This window comes from Palaemon carinicauda, chromosome 38 (assembly GCF_036898095.1).
Source record: "Palaemon carinicauda isolate YSFRI2023 chromosome 38, ASM3689809v2, whole genome shotgun sequence".
Lineage (NCBI taxonomy): Eukaryota > Metazoa > Arthropoda > Malacostraca > Decapoda > Palaemonidae > Palaemon > Palaemon carinicauda.
Window position 1 is genome coordinate 50,742,053 of NC_090762.1, and position 16,629 is coordinate 50,758,681.

At 39.2% G+C, this 16,629-nt stretch overlaps 1 protein-coding gene across 1 annotated transcript in view; it reads right to left on the bottom strand.

Annotated features, from left to right (window-relative positions):
- LOC137630191 (AH receptor-interacting protein) overlaps positions 1 to 16,629 on the bottom strand; it is a 64,391-nt gene that overhangs the window by 17,725 nt on the left and 30,037 nt on the right. The window contains exons 3-4 of the mRNA XM_068361636.1: positions 9,064 to 9,241; positions 1,727 to 1,913 (exon numbers count right to left, since the gene is read on the bottom strand). Of these exons, the coding sequence (XP_068217737.1) occupies positions 1,727 to 1,913; positions 9,064 to 9,241 (365 nt within the window). The remainder of the gene's footprint in view (positions 1 to 1,726; positions 1,914 to 9,063; positions 9,242 to 16,629) is intronic.

Sequence of the window (16,629 nt, forward strand, 5' to 3'; positions counted from 1 at the left end):
GGGCTAATGTTTTGAGAAGTGAGAAACCACTGTCTCTCCTCTTCAAAACTCAGTTAGCCCACATATTCGCTACCTGGCCGACTTGGAAGGCGACCACTTTACCCTACCCCCCACTGCATTTTCTACAAGACTAACAACAATTGCCAAACATCGTATACCAGTTGAAATTTTCTGGCTAACATAGAACTATCAAGTTTCTTGCCTTACTAGAGGGCTAATGTGAGCTCTTTATAAAAGAGAGTGAACATAGCTTTCTATGAGGCCTAGGTAAGGGTGAGCTACTGTAAAAGGGTGCGCACGAACAGATGTGACATCAAGATCCAATGAATGCACATCACATGTGGGGGGAGAAAGCAGATGATTATGCTTGTGTATGAATAGATAGGCATGAACATAATAATGCTCAAGTCCAATGAATGCGCGCTAAGTGGAGTACTCCTGCTTAATAGTTCACACTCGCGAGGAAATAAACAGCAACAAGAACAACCAGTAACTACTGACATCTTATCACAATTTTTGACAGCAAAGTTCTAGCCATGCTAGAAACATACACCTATCAAATGACAAGGGTTTGTATTCGTATAGAAATAAGAGTTTTGTACAATTATAAACAATTTAACATATACTTTGCTCCTTGTAATCTACAGTATTTATTTGAAAGTTCAATATTCAAATTATTTCTTGTTGTTAGTATATCACAGGGAACCTTCGCAGGGTATATTTTCTGGCATATTTTTAAAAGCAGAGATATAAGCATTTTAATTCACTGTAACAAATAATATAAAAAAAAATCTTATTCATCAATATTCAATAAACAAGAAGCCTATCAGTAACTCAAGATAAGCAAGCCTCTTTTAAGCTTTCCCATGATTATGAAAACTAAAATAAATGAAACACAATTAATGTATGAAAACTAAGTCAAGCTAAGAGTTTTTTTCATTTTAATACACAACATGAACACTGTACAGTGATATCTTGGTTTATGAGTCGCTCAGAATATGGGTAAATCGGTTTGCAAGTATAAAAATTCAAAATTGGTTTATGAGCAAAAATTTTCTTCCATTTATAGATTTTTTGTAAATAAGTACAATTGGGAGTAGCATGAAATCAGTAACATGGTGCCTGTATGCCACACATGCAGTGTTTACATCATTTAAAAAATGACTTTTGAAGAAAAGGCAAAGGAAATTGTCTTCAGATAGGTTCCTTGTCAAATTTTATACGTGAAAAAAAATGATGTACAAATGCCCATAAAGCGTAATTTAAGTGATTTAACTAGCGATAGTGAACGTAGTTTAAGAGTGAAAGCTCCCAATATTCTACAAGAAATTCTCATGAAGGAAGGATCCCCCTCCAAACAGTAACCACCTCCATCTCCTCCTCTTGTCTCGTCTCCCACATGCCAACCATGAATCTCCTCAAAGGTAGAATATAAGTAAATTTGTCATTATTATTCTATTATTTAGTGAGAATTAATAATTTGTATTAATTTGCAATGTTATAATATACTGTACTGTAATTTATTCTTTAAATAACATTACAAACCTTTAAAAATTAGTGTATATGTGTATTTATGGATTTATAGAATGCATCAAGATAATTTCCTTTCTTTCTTAGGGGAAAAAATTGTCCTGATTTACAAGTACTGGGTGTGAGCTTGCTCCCAGAATGGATTAAACTCATTAACCAAGGTACTACTGTATATATAAATGGCATTTATCTATACCTTAGCATAAGTTGTTCCAGTCTCCCAAGTGCTTCAGAATACTTTTTGGCAGCTTCAGGATGTTTACCTTCTTTGTACAATGAATTTCCTTCCTCTCTAAGTATAGGAATGCTATCTAGCCTTTCTGTTTCTGTCATGGCCCAAAAGTCCTTCTCATATGAACCTGAACCCTCCACTTTTATCAGATCTGAAAAAAGTTTGTACCAAATTAGTAATCGAATAAAAACTGCCAATAAGATAAATTTGGAATAATTTGTATTTTTCCTAACTATACAAACCTAATCTTTACAGAGGAGTATTATTTTGGTGCTAACTGAAACCAGCCGTTAGAAACTTTTGCACGGTGTAACTACCCTACGTTAGTTAGCAGAGGGATTTAGCAGGGTAACCGGCCACCCCGTTCACACTTGCACTGTTGTTGTTGTTGTTGTTATCAATTATTATTATTATTATTATTATTATTATTAACTATTATTATTATTATTAATTATTATCATCATCCTCACCATCATCATCATCATTATTATTATTACCATTATTTCTTTTATTATTATTATTATTATTATTATTATTATTATTATTATTATCAATATTATTATTATTGTTATTACAGTATTGCTAGATGAGCGACAACCCTGGTTGGAAAAGCAAGATGCTATAAGCCCAAAGACCCCATCAGGGAAAAATAAGCTAATGAGGAAAGAAAATAAGGAAATAAATAAACAATATGAGAAATAATGAACAATTAAAATAAAATATAAAAAACTAAGAACATCAAAACAGATATTTCATATATAAACTATAAAAAGACTTAGGTCATTTGCTGCAAGTTTGAACTTTTGAAGTTCTACCGATTGAACTACCCGATTAGGAAGATTATTCCACAACTTGGTCATGGAATAAAACTTCTAGAATACCGTGTAGTATTGAGCCTTATGATGGAGGTCTGACTATTAGAATTAACTGCATGTCTAGTATTACAAACAGGATGGAACTGTCTGGGAAGATCTGAATATGAATAATGATCATAATTATGAAAAATCTTATGCATAATGAACTAATTGAACGACAGTGGAAGAGATTAATATATAACATGAGAACAATACTCGAAACAAGGTAGAATAAAAGAATTAAAACACTTCTTCAGAATAGATTGATCACAGAAAATTTTGAAAAACTTCCTCATTAAGCTAATTTTTTGTGCAATTGAAGAAGACACAGATTTAATGTGTTTCTCAAAGTAAATTTGCTGCCGAGAACCACACCTAAAATTTTAAGTCATACAGTTAAAGAAACATTATCAATGTTGAGATTTGCATGATGAGGAGCCACTGTCCTTGACCTACTTAAAATCATACTCTGATTATTGTTAGGATTCAACTTCATACCCCATAATTTGCACCATGCACTAATTTTAGTTAGATCTCTATTAAGGGATTCACCAACCCCACATCTACATTCAAGAGATGGAATTGATGCAAAGAGTGTAGCATCATCTGCATATGCAACAAGCTTGTTTTCTAGGCCAAACCACATGTCATGTGTATATAGCATGAAAAGTAATGGGCCAAGAGCACTACCCTAAAGAACACCAGATATCAAATTCCTATACTCACTATGGTGCCCATCAACAACAACTCTTTGCAATCTATTACTTAAAAATCCAATGAAGACCTAAGAAACAACCCACCCACTTCCAACTGTTTGAGTTTGAAAATAAGGGCCTCATGATTAAGAACTTCCTGACCAAAATCAAGGGGTTTATGTAAACAACAGTCACTTTGCAACTGCGGTAGGACTTCCGGGGGAAAGTGTTGGAGGGAACCACAGTGTAAAGAGCTTTAAGTTTGTAAGTTTAGGAAAAATACAAATTATTGCCAATCTGTCATTTGTTCCTGCGCTATATACAAACCTCACGCTCATTACATACGACAGTCACTTCGTGGTGGGTGGAAGTCCCTAAAACCAACTGGCTGGAGACAGTCCCACGGTGTCCCTCTGTGCTACATACGAACTGCTTAAAAAGCACGCTGACACCTCGTAGTCCTAAAGGATGATGGCCTGGGCAATTGGTGCTAGCGTAGAATTTGGCTATGTAACTTGACCGATTAAGTGTAAAATTGGAGCAACGTCCCTCACTTACCTAAACATTCCCCGACTCCACCTCTTTCTCCAATCGAGGACATAACAAATATATAGAAATATACCAGGTTACACAAAAAGCATTGTACCCACCTATTGTCAGCGGAGGTCAGCTTGCAGAGTTCCTCAGTTGCTGACCCCAAAGAGAGGGGAGAATAAAATAGAGGTGGACAGTCTCACACATCCATTGTAGATTTACTCTCGGGTAACATCTGGCCTCAACCGACTGCTGATTGTCCTACAAGGGAGCTCAGGTGTCATTTGAACACATTTTGCATAGCCATCACTGGACCTAAGGTGAATGTGTGGGTTTCTGTGGGTTATGTCTTGCAGGTAGTGGCTGGTGAACGTACTTTGTCATTTCTACACGCCCGCTTGTAACACCTGCCTCACAGAAAAATCCCTCTTAAACATCAGGGATGTACTGATACCCATGACATCCATCACGGGATAGGGGACACGGACTGGGATAAGAGTAATCTTGCTGAATGGCTCTCTCAATCACCTACCTGATCCTGGAAGATATCACATTCTTCCCTTAACTTCTCTCCATGCTCACAAAGAGCCTGTTGATTTGTGAGTGGGCTCTCTTAGTTTTTCAAATATTTCTTCAGTGCCCTTACAGGGTAGAGTAACAGTTGATCTGGATCATCTGTTACATACCGGAGACTCAATCCGGAAGGGCCTGATTCTAGGATCTGCTACTGCTGGTTTATGAGTCTTAGCTACAAACTGAGGACGAAACTGAATTGGACGACATCATAAGACAGACCACGAAGCTCGACGACTTTTCGCAGAGGTCAGGGCTAGAAGGAAAACTGTCTTCAGGGTCAAGTCTCGACCTGAGGCTTGATGAAGAGGTTCGTAAGGGGCTCCTTTTAGTGAACGAAGAACCATGACTACACTCCAAGGAGGAGGTCTGCCTTCTGACTGAGAGCATGTGTGCTCAAAATTCCGTATGAGCAAAGACAATTCCATCAAGGAGGAAACATTAACTTTATTCAGTTTGAAGACGAGGCTCAAGGGGGAGCGATAGCCTTTTACCACTGATACTGAACAAAGCTTTTCCTTATTGAGGTACAATAGGTACTCTGGTATCATGGGAATAGCAGCACTGGGAGGATTATAAGGCCTACGAGTAGAATCTACAGATCGGAGAGATCGTGAAGTTCCTGCCACTTAGGAATAAGTTCTCTTCTTTGCCGTCTTAATCCCCTCGACCAAGGCAAAGCTATCTTGGTCTTTTAGTCTTGGTTGGCCCCGACGTATCGCAGAAGAGGTCTAGGACCATGTCCTTTCCCTCTGCCAGATTCTGATCTGGCTCCTCCAGGTTGTTGACTTCGTTATGCAGGAAACGACTTACAGAAAGAGACTGTCTGAATTCTTCTGCTCCAGGGGTGAGATCTTGGGGCCGGCGGATGCTGGTAGTACTCCATCGGAGGTTCCGACCCGTTGTTGAAAGGTTCTTCCACCTCAAAGATGGCACTCATAGCAGGGTATAGGTCTTCTTCAGAGTTCCTTCTGGCAGAGGACTGGAGCCTCGGAGGAAGTCTGCTATGCTCCAGTTTTACAGAGGTAGATGTTGATGCCGAATGAGGTTCCCCTTGAGACGGACGTTCATCCATAGAATGCCAATTCTTAGGAAGCGTCTTAGTGTCCTTCCATTCCCTTGGGCAGATATTGAAGCCCTTGAAAAGGGATGAGCTGTCCTTCTTCTCTGACTCTTTAGGTTTTGCTCCTTATGGGAGAGCAGGAGGAACCTCTGCCACCTTGGTAGAGGAATCTGGCCCGCTCAACTCTACAGGCAAAAGCCTATAGTTATCTGGGAATGTGACTTCCCTCGGGGAGCTCAATTCCCTGCTCGTACGAGGATGTAAGGTGTCCCATGGAGGAGAAATACCTGCTCTGTGATTCCTTCCCCTCTTCTTAGGAATGATTGGAATCAATCCTACTCTCTCCCAGACCGGGTCTTGGTCTTCAAATACTAGCAATACATCGAAGACAACTAAGGCTTGGGAGGGGCTAGAGGATGAGGTTGCCAAGCTTCACTGCTATGCATAGTATCAGATGAGCATTCACTACCTTGGGAGGACTCCGAGATAGTAGGAGTGTCTGGGGAAGGAACTTTCGGGGAAAGGGTGATCGATCCTGAAACCGTCTGCTTCACCACCTGGACAAGATCTAGAAACCAAAGGGCATCCTTCTGAATGAGGCCCCCGTACTTGTTTCATAGGCTCAGGGGAAGTACCACACAAAGAAAGAGGGCAAGAGAATGGAAGCTCATGCCCCTTCCTTGTGTTCATCTTCACTAAAGAAGGTGTGCACTGTCAACCTGTCCTGCCCCATGACCAGCCTGAGCAGAAAATCCTACCGTCCTTTGCGAAGGAACTCGTTGTTCCTCTCACAAAGTAGGCCGATTATAAGGTGAGCGCTAGGAAGGGGAGGGCTGACAAGGAGTATTTGAGCATGTACCCTTTTCAGTTTGCACAGGTACAATGTAGTATACCTGAGCGTAGCGAGGTAAAGGTCGAGGTCGCCTTTGCTCTAGACAAGGTTTCTAGTTCTATTGAGCCTAGATGGGAAGACTCGCTGAAACGAGCAATGCGCATAGCTATAGAGCAAGGTTTCCCAAAATGGGCTCCAAGGAGCCCTGGAGCTCTGTGAGTGAATCCAAGGGGCTCCGGAAACACTTTCTTAAAGAGGACCAAATGCTTTATATGGAAAAATTTAATGGCTGCAGACATTTAATTATTGATCTTTTTTACTGGAAAGAGATATGATACCTAACTACAGAGTGTAAAGAGTTTCATTATGGTCCATGAAAAAGAAAATAAAAAAAAATAAATTAACCAAAAATGCAACGATGTTTGATTAATCAAAAATAAAAAATAGTTGTAAACACAAAAATCTAGTAAAATCACAAACAGAAACAACTAATGAACATGTATAAGCAAATGCTAAGCTCCTCATCCAGGCCACCAAAATTATTTTGTGGAAATTCCACAAAATAACGATAGTGCCTTTGATGAAAAGTTACCAATTAGTCCTTTTATAAAGGATAAAAATAAGAAAAAAAATATAATGACGAGTATTAAGTAAAATCTAAAGACCCCCAACAAATAGTTCTCAATGTTTACAATGCTTGGCAAGTGCGTGCAGAGGTGAGCAAGTATTTATTTTTATAAAATATTTAACAAAAAGTTGTAATTGGAATCTTGCTCTGAAACGTTTGGAATCATTGTGAGGTCAGTGAAACAATTTTTTTTTTCCTAGTTCTTACCGCATTTGCACCGACTCCCAGCGGTGCCCTTTTAAACATAGCCATGTATCTGTTGTTTTAGGAAGTTATTCTAATATTCGATGTATCTTGTTCAGGAGATTGAAATAATTACACCCTTTAAAATGGAAAAGTGGCTGAGAGTCAAGAGTCAAGATAATTACTCTCCAATGCAAGCTGAAGCTCTGGAATGATTGCATTCTCAAGGGAAAATAGGAATGTTTAGAACACCTTTGTGAGTATCTACTTATCAGCCAGCTTTCTTTTCATACAGACGTAAAAGTCTCTATCTCTCAGCATCTGTCTACGATGGTTGAATTAACTGGCAAGTATATTATTTCTAATACTGAAAACTTTCTCTGGATTCAAGATACATTTCTTGATTCCCAAAACACACAAGAACTGTCTTTGAGAGAGAGGGAACAGTTAATAGACATTTCAATCAACTATGAGTTGAAAGCAAAATTTAAGGAAAGTGAACTTTCAACATTTTCGATAAACCTACTTGACTCCAGAAATTGCAGCTTAAGCCCTTAAGTTTTTGATGCGCTTCCCAACAACTTATCTTTGTGAGAAAACATTCTCCTTGTATGCAGCTACTAAAACTAAATATATAAATAGGCGAAATGCAGAAAATGATATGAAACTACAAGTTACTTCAATCATGCCCGACTTTGAAAAGCTTTGCAATGCAAAACAATAGCTGCACTTTGGTCATTAGATTTTGTTTAATTCTGAATTAGTTATTTCTCCATATCGAATTCCATTGCTATTTTCTTTATTACTTCCGATAGTTTTTCATATTTTGCATTGATCAGCTCTTTCTGTTATCAACTGGCATGATTTTTGGCTATCAATTTAAGAAGAACAATAATAAAGACCATTTTTTAGTTGTGATTTTCTTCGACCTATTCATTTTCATTGTCGATATCATTCGTAGTTTATTCTCATATAAATCCATCATGAGCATTCTTTACCTGGTATATATTTTCATGACTCAAATCTCAGACAACCAAAGAAACAAATTTGTCAATGCTTTTGTGGTTGCTCCTTTTGGCTTAAGCCTTAAGTAAAGGAACACAAAAATCATTAGTTAGTATTAAAATTCAAAATTAATGTTTCTCATATTTATTTTAGAAATTATCTTGTTAGTGCTCCATGGAAAAACCTTTGCCCTGCTCGGGGCTCCATGGTGTCCTGAAGTTTGGGAAACCCTACTCTGGAGGATCCAGGTCTGGGGAAACACAAAAAAGATCGTGTTTCGTATTCCAAAATAGGAAGAAGCTCAAGAGTTACTTTGGCATCAACTTGGGTGTTGCCAAGTCTGATATCAATGAATCCCTCATAGAATTCTTACTATTCTTAGTGTTCTCCACTCAGGACACAGGAGGCTACTCTCTACACTAGTCACAGGGAGATTAATGTGAACTGTAATGTCCCCTGTAGAAGCTAAAAAGTTGATGGGGGTCTACATCGGTCTTATTTACATACCGGTCCATTCTTGGCAAGGTGTATGTCTGTCCAAGGAGCTGACATTATCAACAAAGAGCACAATACAAACACACTGAAAAGAGAAAGGAGAAAAACATTAATCACCTTGAGCAGGACATAAGAAGGTACATCAGAGCACTACCCACAGCCAAAATCAAAGTGAGTATTACTCCACCTGTCAGGTGGGTGAGGCATAACAGCCATACGTCAGGGAACTGTGTTTATCTTGTTAAAAGTTTAACAGCCATTTCAGCTCTGCTGAAGTGGCACTCCTATTAAAGGTTGAGGGTTTGTATCACGTGTAAGAGCAAATGACATTCATAAAGAATAACCTAAAAATGGTTTATTAAATCTCGCATCTTAGTTTTGAACATGATCAAAAGACTATATTACAAAAGTGTCAAACTGAGCTTAAAAATAAACATACCAATAGTAAATTTCAGGTCCTTGGGATGATTTACTAAATTATCTAAGTCTGGATACCCTAAGCCTTCCTTAAATCCCATTCCACAGCAGTGGTGTGGCTTCTTTTCTTTTTTTCCATTACTGTCTTTTTCATAAGCTTCGCGAAGGGTTTTTGACACCAGTGGATATGGTGCGAGTAACTGGAAAAAGAAAAATACTTAAGAAATACAGTACTGTACATAGAAGAGAAAATCATACATCCAATAAGTTCTAGTCACCAATGTACATGTATGCTCAAGTTTAATTATTTTTTAAAAAATGAAACTACTGTAATTGTTTCTTATGCATAGATATTTCTGTACTGTAATGGATTTGTATTAATGTATAAAATAATTATTTTAAAGTAAGTAATTTGTATCTTTTATATATAACTTCTGAATACAGACCTGAAACCTTTAATGTATGTTATTGAGTTTAGCAGCAGCTCCGAACTTATAACTAATATCCTCAGTGTGCCCTAACCCATTACAGAAGTTATGTCACATTTACGCACAGGAAGATATCAGTGATATTTCCTTTCTGTAATGCTTTTTTTTATTTTTTAACTCTTAGATATCAATCATGCTTAAAAGGAAGTACATCTAGTATTTGCAAAAATCAGTTAAGCTCATGATGAAAAATGAAGCGTGAATGAGAGAAGGCAACACCAGCCTCTCCAACAGTGCATGAGGAAGGAGATTCCGAAGAAGGGCATAGTACCACACAAGTGGGATTTTCTTTGCATGTGGATTTGTTCTACAAATTTCCTCAGAATATTATAAACTGATTAGTGAAGTCAAAAACGAGAGGATTACAAACAAAGGGGATTTTAGTTAACCAAACATGGCAACAGCAAGTGCCTGGCATGCTATGATACTAACCAACCCCCCCATAAATTTCTTTTTTTTTTTTAAATCTTGATCCAATATGTTCATTGTAATGTCAAGAAAAGGGGATATTTCTTTTCAAAACAGAGATGATCAAGAACCTGGTAAACTCCCTCTAAATGAATTTTATCAGCAAAGGTAAATAACAAAAACTTTAACCTGCTACAGTACTGTATGCCTCAAAATTACATTTATTTGCATTAAAATGTTATCTATCTAAAACATTAGAATTCTAAATAACAGCACTACTGAAACCTTTGACTTTTAACCTAGAACTTAGGGGGGGGGGTCGAAGAGGTAGTAAGTTAACTTGAATACAAACCTTTGTCCTTTAATAGGAGACTTATCCTGAGGAGATAGGGAGTCCCTATAAACAAACTGGTTGGTTTACTTTTCCAGAAAATGTCAAAGCATTTCGGTCCAGTACGGGAGCAAGAGTGATGACTCCTTTCAACCTCCTAATGACCTGGGCATGAAAATGAGACAAGTGTTAGGCTAGGCCACTACCAGGGACTGTACACGGTCATGGAAAAACTTTTATCAGTTTAGAGAATATGTTATCTGAAAGTATGGTCATTTACTAAAATCGGATTTGCATACATCTGCTCATCCTGCACCTAACTTTTTTGTTAAGAAAAGCTTCTTGATTATGCAGCTTACCTGCATGCAGTCCAACAAATAATGGAATGACAGCAAAGCTGGAATACACAGCAGTTACAATTTTATAATGAGGTGTAAACAGTTCGTTGGTAGTTAACGACTTGGAGCAGGAAAAGCCCTGCCTTGCTCCTTGCTCTCTGAGTAGTCGCTTTGATTGCAGCTGGGACTTTCTAGGCCTAGGGTGTTGGTGATGTCAGAAAAGTATGAGTAAAAGACTCAGATTTGCATAGTTAGGAAATATACAAATTATCTCCAAATTCGTCATTTGTTCTGGTACAAGTACATACTGTACCTTCGTCCTTTACAAGGGGGGAATAATCCTTAGGTGGAAGGAAATTCCTATTCCAACCGACTAGAAAATAAATTCTGGAATTCCTAAACTTAGACCTTCTAAGTTCCTTGCACCTTGTGCACCAGCATTGTGACAATCCAAGTGGGTCCACGGCCTGTGCAATAAAGGACAGTGAGCAGAAAGTCTGTCATAAAGTTGAAGCTTATGGATACTACAGTAATGGGTTTGCCTGGTTCTAACCAAGTAGCATATGTATCCTAATAGGTTTGCTTGGTTCACATGTGGCATATTTTTAGTAATGGGTTTATCTGGTTACTACACACTCCCCCTCGTATAGAGTGTGTGGAATGATACATCTATACTGTATTAATATACATTATAGATCTACTGCAAGCCAAGTAGGGCTTACCTTTAGTCATTTCAATTTGAGCAGACAGGGTTTTTGAAGCTATTCCCCATGAGAGGGGAAGATTGAAAGGAAGAAGAAAAGTCCGGTCATTTTTCACTTTCATCCCAGACTAATAAATAACCTTCGTCCTTGATGCAATGCTGATGGTTCTTTGAAAGGAGCTGAGGTAGCTACACAGTACCACCTGCTGTGCAGCTATACACTACAGGCCCTGGAGGAAAAGTGTTTAGAGACATGTGGGTCGATTCCCGCAGGTAATGGGCAATTCTTCCTTCAGACAGTGTTTTTAACGCTTAAGAAGGCTAAAATCATTGGCTGCAACACCACATGCACGGACTGCACAGCCTCTCAAAGTTTACAAGGCTTCCAAAAGGCTGTTTAAACAATGTCTGACATTTCCACACATCTGACTGCAGTTTCTGCTCTACCTGACATTATGCATACTAAATAGTTTTTTGTTTTTTTTCTGGGGGGGAAGGGGAAGGTGGCAGAAGGGTAGGGTCATGATCTCCTTTAGCCAAAAAGAGATTTTATTTCTGGTCACAGATTACATGCATATGTTTGAGGTAGTGCCTCAGTGCCCTTACAAAACACAAATGCAACTGATCAGGATTGTTGGTTACCTCGCTCAGGCTCGCGATCTGAAACAACAAAAACCTGGAATCAAGAACTGATGTATTCTGGGTCTTGGCAATAAACTCTAGGATGAAGGAGAATGAGACCTGCCTCCATCCCTCGGTATGAGGGATATTACAGGAGAGACTATGCACCTCGATAACCCGCTTAGCCAAGGCTAAGGTGAGCAAGAAGACTGTTTTAACCACTTCACTACAAGGCAGAGGATACACCCTCAAGCTATATACAGTACAAGATTTGTCACCATCAGTATACTGTACATGCTCACTTATTCTGTAATAGCCTACATTTCCATGTTTATTTATTTTACTGTTGATTACAGAATAAATTTGTCAAAAGTTTGCATCATTTTCTATTGTATTTCAGTCTCAACACAATGGAAATATTTTTTTATATTCATTGTAAAGTGATTATAGACAGATTTTTTTCTGAAACTTATTTCATATAATTTTCTCTAAATCATGGTAAAGCAGTCACTTTATGTGTAAAAATCTTTATATTCATCGAAGTGACTATTATTCTGTAATAATTCCACGATAAATAGTCTTTGAAATATATAAAACTACTCTTCAGTAATAATGGACTTTATGTTATACATAAATGTAATGAAAATATCCATTTGTTTCCTTAGACACAAGAAGTATTCTATAATATGTTATTATAAGGTGTACGATAAACAAAAACCCAATGACAAAAGAAACATATTTCTGGTAGAGAGAGACAGAGAGAGAGAGAGAGAGATAAATTTAGTTCATTAGACATAAGGTTTGTTTGTTCTTGTCATTCCACCTTGCATGTGACTATCAGTATGAACTGGATAATCCATATTTTGGGTATTTCATAGGCTTGGAAATAGAGACCACATGTAAGAACATGACATACTATGTAGAATGTCAATACTGTAAGTGGAAATAATGACAGTAAGCTAACTTTTATGAGTGAACACAATGAACAATCTATATATATATATATATATATATATATATATATATATATATATATATATATATATATATATATATATATATATACCAAGGCACTTCCTCCAATTTTGGGGGGTAGCCAACATCAAACAAATGAAAAAAGGGGACCTTTCCTCTCTACGCTCCTCCCACCCTGGCTAGGGACTCGACCGAGTTCGGCTGGCACTGCTAGGGTGCCACAGCCCAACCTCCCCTGTTATCCACCACAGATGAAGCTTCATAACGCTGAATCCCCTACTGCTGGTACCTCTGCCATCATCCAAGGTGACTAGAGGAAGCAGCAGGGCCTACCGGAACTGCGTCACAATCACTCGCCATTCATTCCTATTTCTAGCACGCTCTCTTGCTTCTCTCACATCTATACTCCTATCACCAAGAGCTTTCTTCACTTCATCCATTCACCCAAACCTTGGCCTTCCTCTTGTATTTCTCCCATCAACTCTTGCAATCCTCACCTTCTTTAGCAGACAGCCATTTTCCATTTTCTCAACATGGCCAAACCACCTCAACACATTCATATCTGCTCTAGCTGCTAAATCATTTCTAAACCCGTTCTCACCCTCACTACTTCGTTCATAACAATACTAATTTGAAATATATAAGACATGAAGATGATGATATTTTGTAGAATTGGTAGTTGAGAAAAAAGGAATAAAATAAGAAAAAGACAAATCTCGTCGTGTGTCAACAACTTGCATTACTGGTAAAATGTTCTGGTGACCTTGTGGTTGGGACTCGTGGGAGTCAGAGGTGGAGAACCAATGATAGATGAAGAATGCTACATAGTTCTTTGTGTGATTTGAAAACGTATGCCAATACAAAAATACACTAATATAGACCTTGCACGATTTTAAATAAGGACTAGAATCGCAAATATTTTGCTTGGTGGAGGGGTGAGACGTGAGGATTCCTAAGTTTTTAAAGTGGGGGTGACAGGAGGGTTTGAGTAATGCCTCTGGTAGGGAATATTGCCATTGGCATGACAGTAGTGTGATTCTACATGCTAACATACAAACAGACTATAATAACTCTTACACAACCAGGAATAAAGGCTAGAATCTCAAAGACTTCATTAGTTGGCTGAAGAAGGAAGGGGGTAATATCAGGAAGGGGAGGAGATTTTTGAGTGAAATTTCTTGAGTGTGAACAGTGTAATATACGACCATGTACCGTACTCATTTGTTTAGTACGATATATGAGTAATTTTAACTTCCATATGGTTTATATTTGTAAATAACGTATCCAGGACATCAACGTGTGTGACAGCATATTTTGACATCAAACGACATCATTGTAGCTAAGGGATTAAGGTTGAGGTTCCTATCTGAGGCAAGCCCCCTTCAGATAATATAATCCCCAGGGTAGTGGTCTCACCTCTGACGAAGGACAGGTCAGTTCAAAACACTGTATGAGAATGGAAAGCTCAGCTGAAAAGGAAACAAACTCCTTTCAGATTAAAGACATGGCTCAAGGTTAAGCGATAGCCTTTCACCGATGACACTGAGCAGAGTTTTTCCCTTCACATTTAAAATAAAAATCAGCTATTACTGTAATGGGATAGAGGCTTCAAGAGAAGAAACAGCCCTTCCACAACAATCAACATGCTTGATATACAGAGGTTGAAGACTTGCGTAGGTATAAAGACATCTCTCTCACAAATTCCAACGCAAGGCCTTTCTCTGAGAGATGCTGGAAAACCTCCACGCATGAAGCTGAAGCAATTCCAATGTACTGTGGTAGATCAAGGTGTGTGGTTGGCACAACAGGTCGAGAAGAGAAAGCAGTTCTCTCAGTCTCTATTAGCAGGAGTAGAAAGTCTAGGTACCATTCTAATTGGGGCCACTGAGAGTCATGTTGAGGTTGGGAGTAGGTTGAACTCAATTTAGGACACTCCATATTAGGCAGAACAGCGGAAAAACATAAGACGTTGAGGCCATCCCATAGGTGTTGGAAAGTGTCCTTGAATGCTGCTTCCAAGTCTGGCACCAGTGAGCAGTGAACTGGGAGCTGGTGGTTTAATAAAGCCACAAATAGGTCAATCATCAGCAAACCGCACAAAGTCAGGATTTCGGTCGCTATCCTAGGATTCAAGGACCATTCAGAACCAACCAATTTTATCCTCCAACTAAGTTTGTCAGCTATGATATTCTTTCTGCTTGGAATGAATTGGGCTATCAGAATAATCGAGTTGAGCAATGCCCACTAGAGGATCTCTATTGTTAGTTGGCAAAGCGGTAGTGGCACAGTACCTCCTTGGTTGTTCACGTATGTCACTATGGTGGCGTTATTGCTCATCAACACCTCTGATTGACCAACAAAAGGAAAGCAAAAGTGCTGGAGTGCCAGAAGGGCTGCTCACAGCTTCATGTTTATATGGCCCCAATGCTCTAGTTTGGACCACTGTCCTGATACCATATGTTGACAGAGGTGTGCACCCCAACCTTCCTTTGATGCATCTATGAACAACAAAAACCCTGGAAGAGGAAACGCAAGGGGTGAGTCCCTAAGAAGGTTCTTCTCTTCTAACCACCATTCTAGGTTGTGTCTGGCCTCTTCCCCTATGAAGACCAATGAAAGAGGGTGGTCAAGATGTTGAGACCAGTGTCCCTTTAACTCTCATCAAAGCAACTATAGGTGAAAGCGACCATTTGGAACGAGACGGTCAAGGAACACTGGAGGACCCAGTAACTTCTGCTACTGGTGAGCTGACCTTTGGTGCTGTCCAAGGAAGGGGAATGCTGTCCCTGTCCTGAGATGAGAAAGTTTTACCTAGGATTCTGTCGATGTCTATTCCGAAGTACTGTAATCGAGTCTTTGCTAAGGCCCTAGGATGGACTTCTAATTCACCACAATCCCAAGATTGTGACAAAATGAAAGAAGTCTGTCTCAGTGAAGATGGGTTTCCTCAGAGTCCACCAAGATCAGCCAAATGTCCAGATATCATGAGAGAAATGCAGATGGAATGTGGCCATGCTGATAATAGCGTAAAGGCTCTAGTGAAGACTTGCAGCACTGTTGAAAGCCTGATAGAAAGTACCTTGACTGGTACATTTTGATGGTCACAACAAAGTGGAGGTACTTCTCCAGGTAGGATGGATTGGGATTTAGAAGTACTGTACACGTCTTTGAGAGTAATTGTCATCAAGAAGTCCAAAGGACTGATCGCTGCCTGACTTGTTGAGGTCTCCTTCTTGAACGACATCCGTAACCCAAACTCGTTCAGGGCTTGCAGGTCTATGGATGACCTCTAGGCTCCAGGCGCCTTTTTGACAAGAAAGCGTTGACTGAAGAAACCTCGGGAGCCGCTATCAACCTCTTGGAGGGCACCCTTCTCCAGCATAGCTGGACTTCTGCATGAAGGGCTACGTCCTTCACCAATCCCTCGCAATAAGATGATATCACTGGCAGTGGAATTAGAAAAGGTGAAGAGCTGATGAATGGGAGGAGGTATCCGGATCGCAGGACATCTACAGTCCCTCTCTTTGCCCTGTGATACCACCATCTCTTCCATTTTGGTTGCAGGCATCCTCCCACAAGTGGTATCATGGGAAAATTACCCTCTAGCTTGGTTGTTGTCCTCGTCCTTTTCCCTTCGTACGCCTTACCCTTGAACCTGTTGAATCGGAAAGGACTGGTTTGTTCCCCACTTCAAAATGAATGGAGCGGGATAGAAGTCACTTCT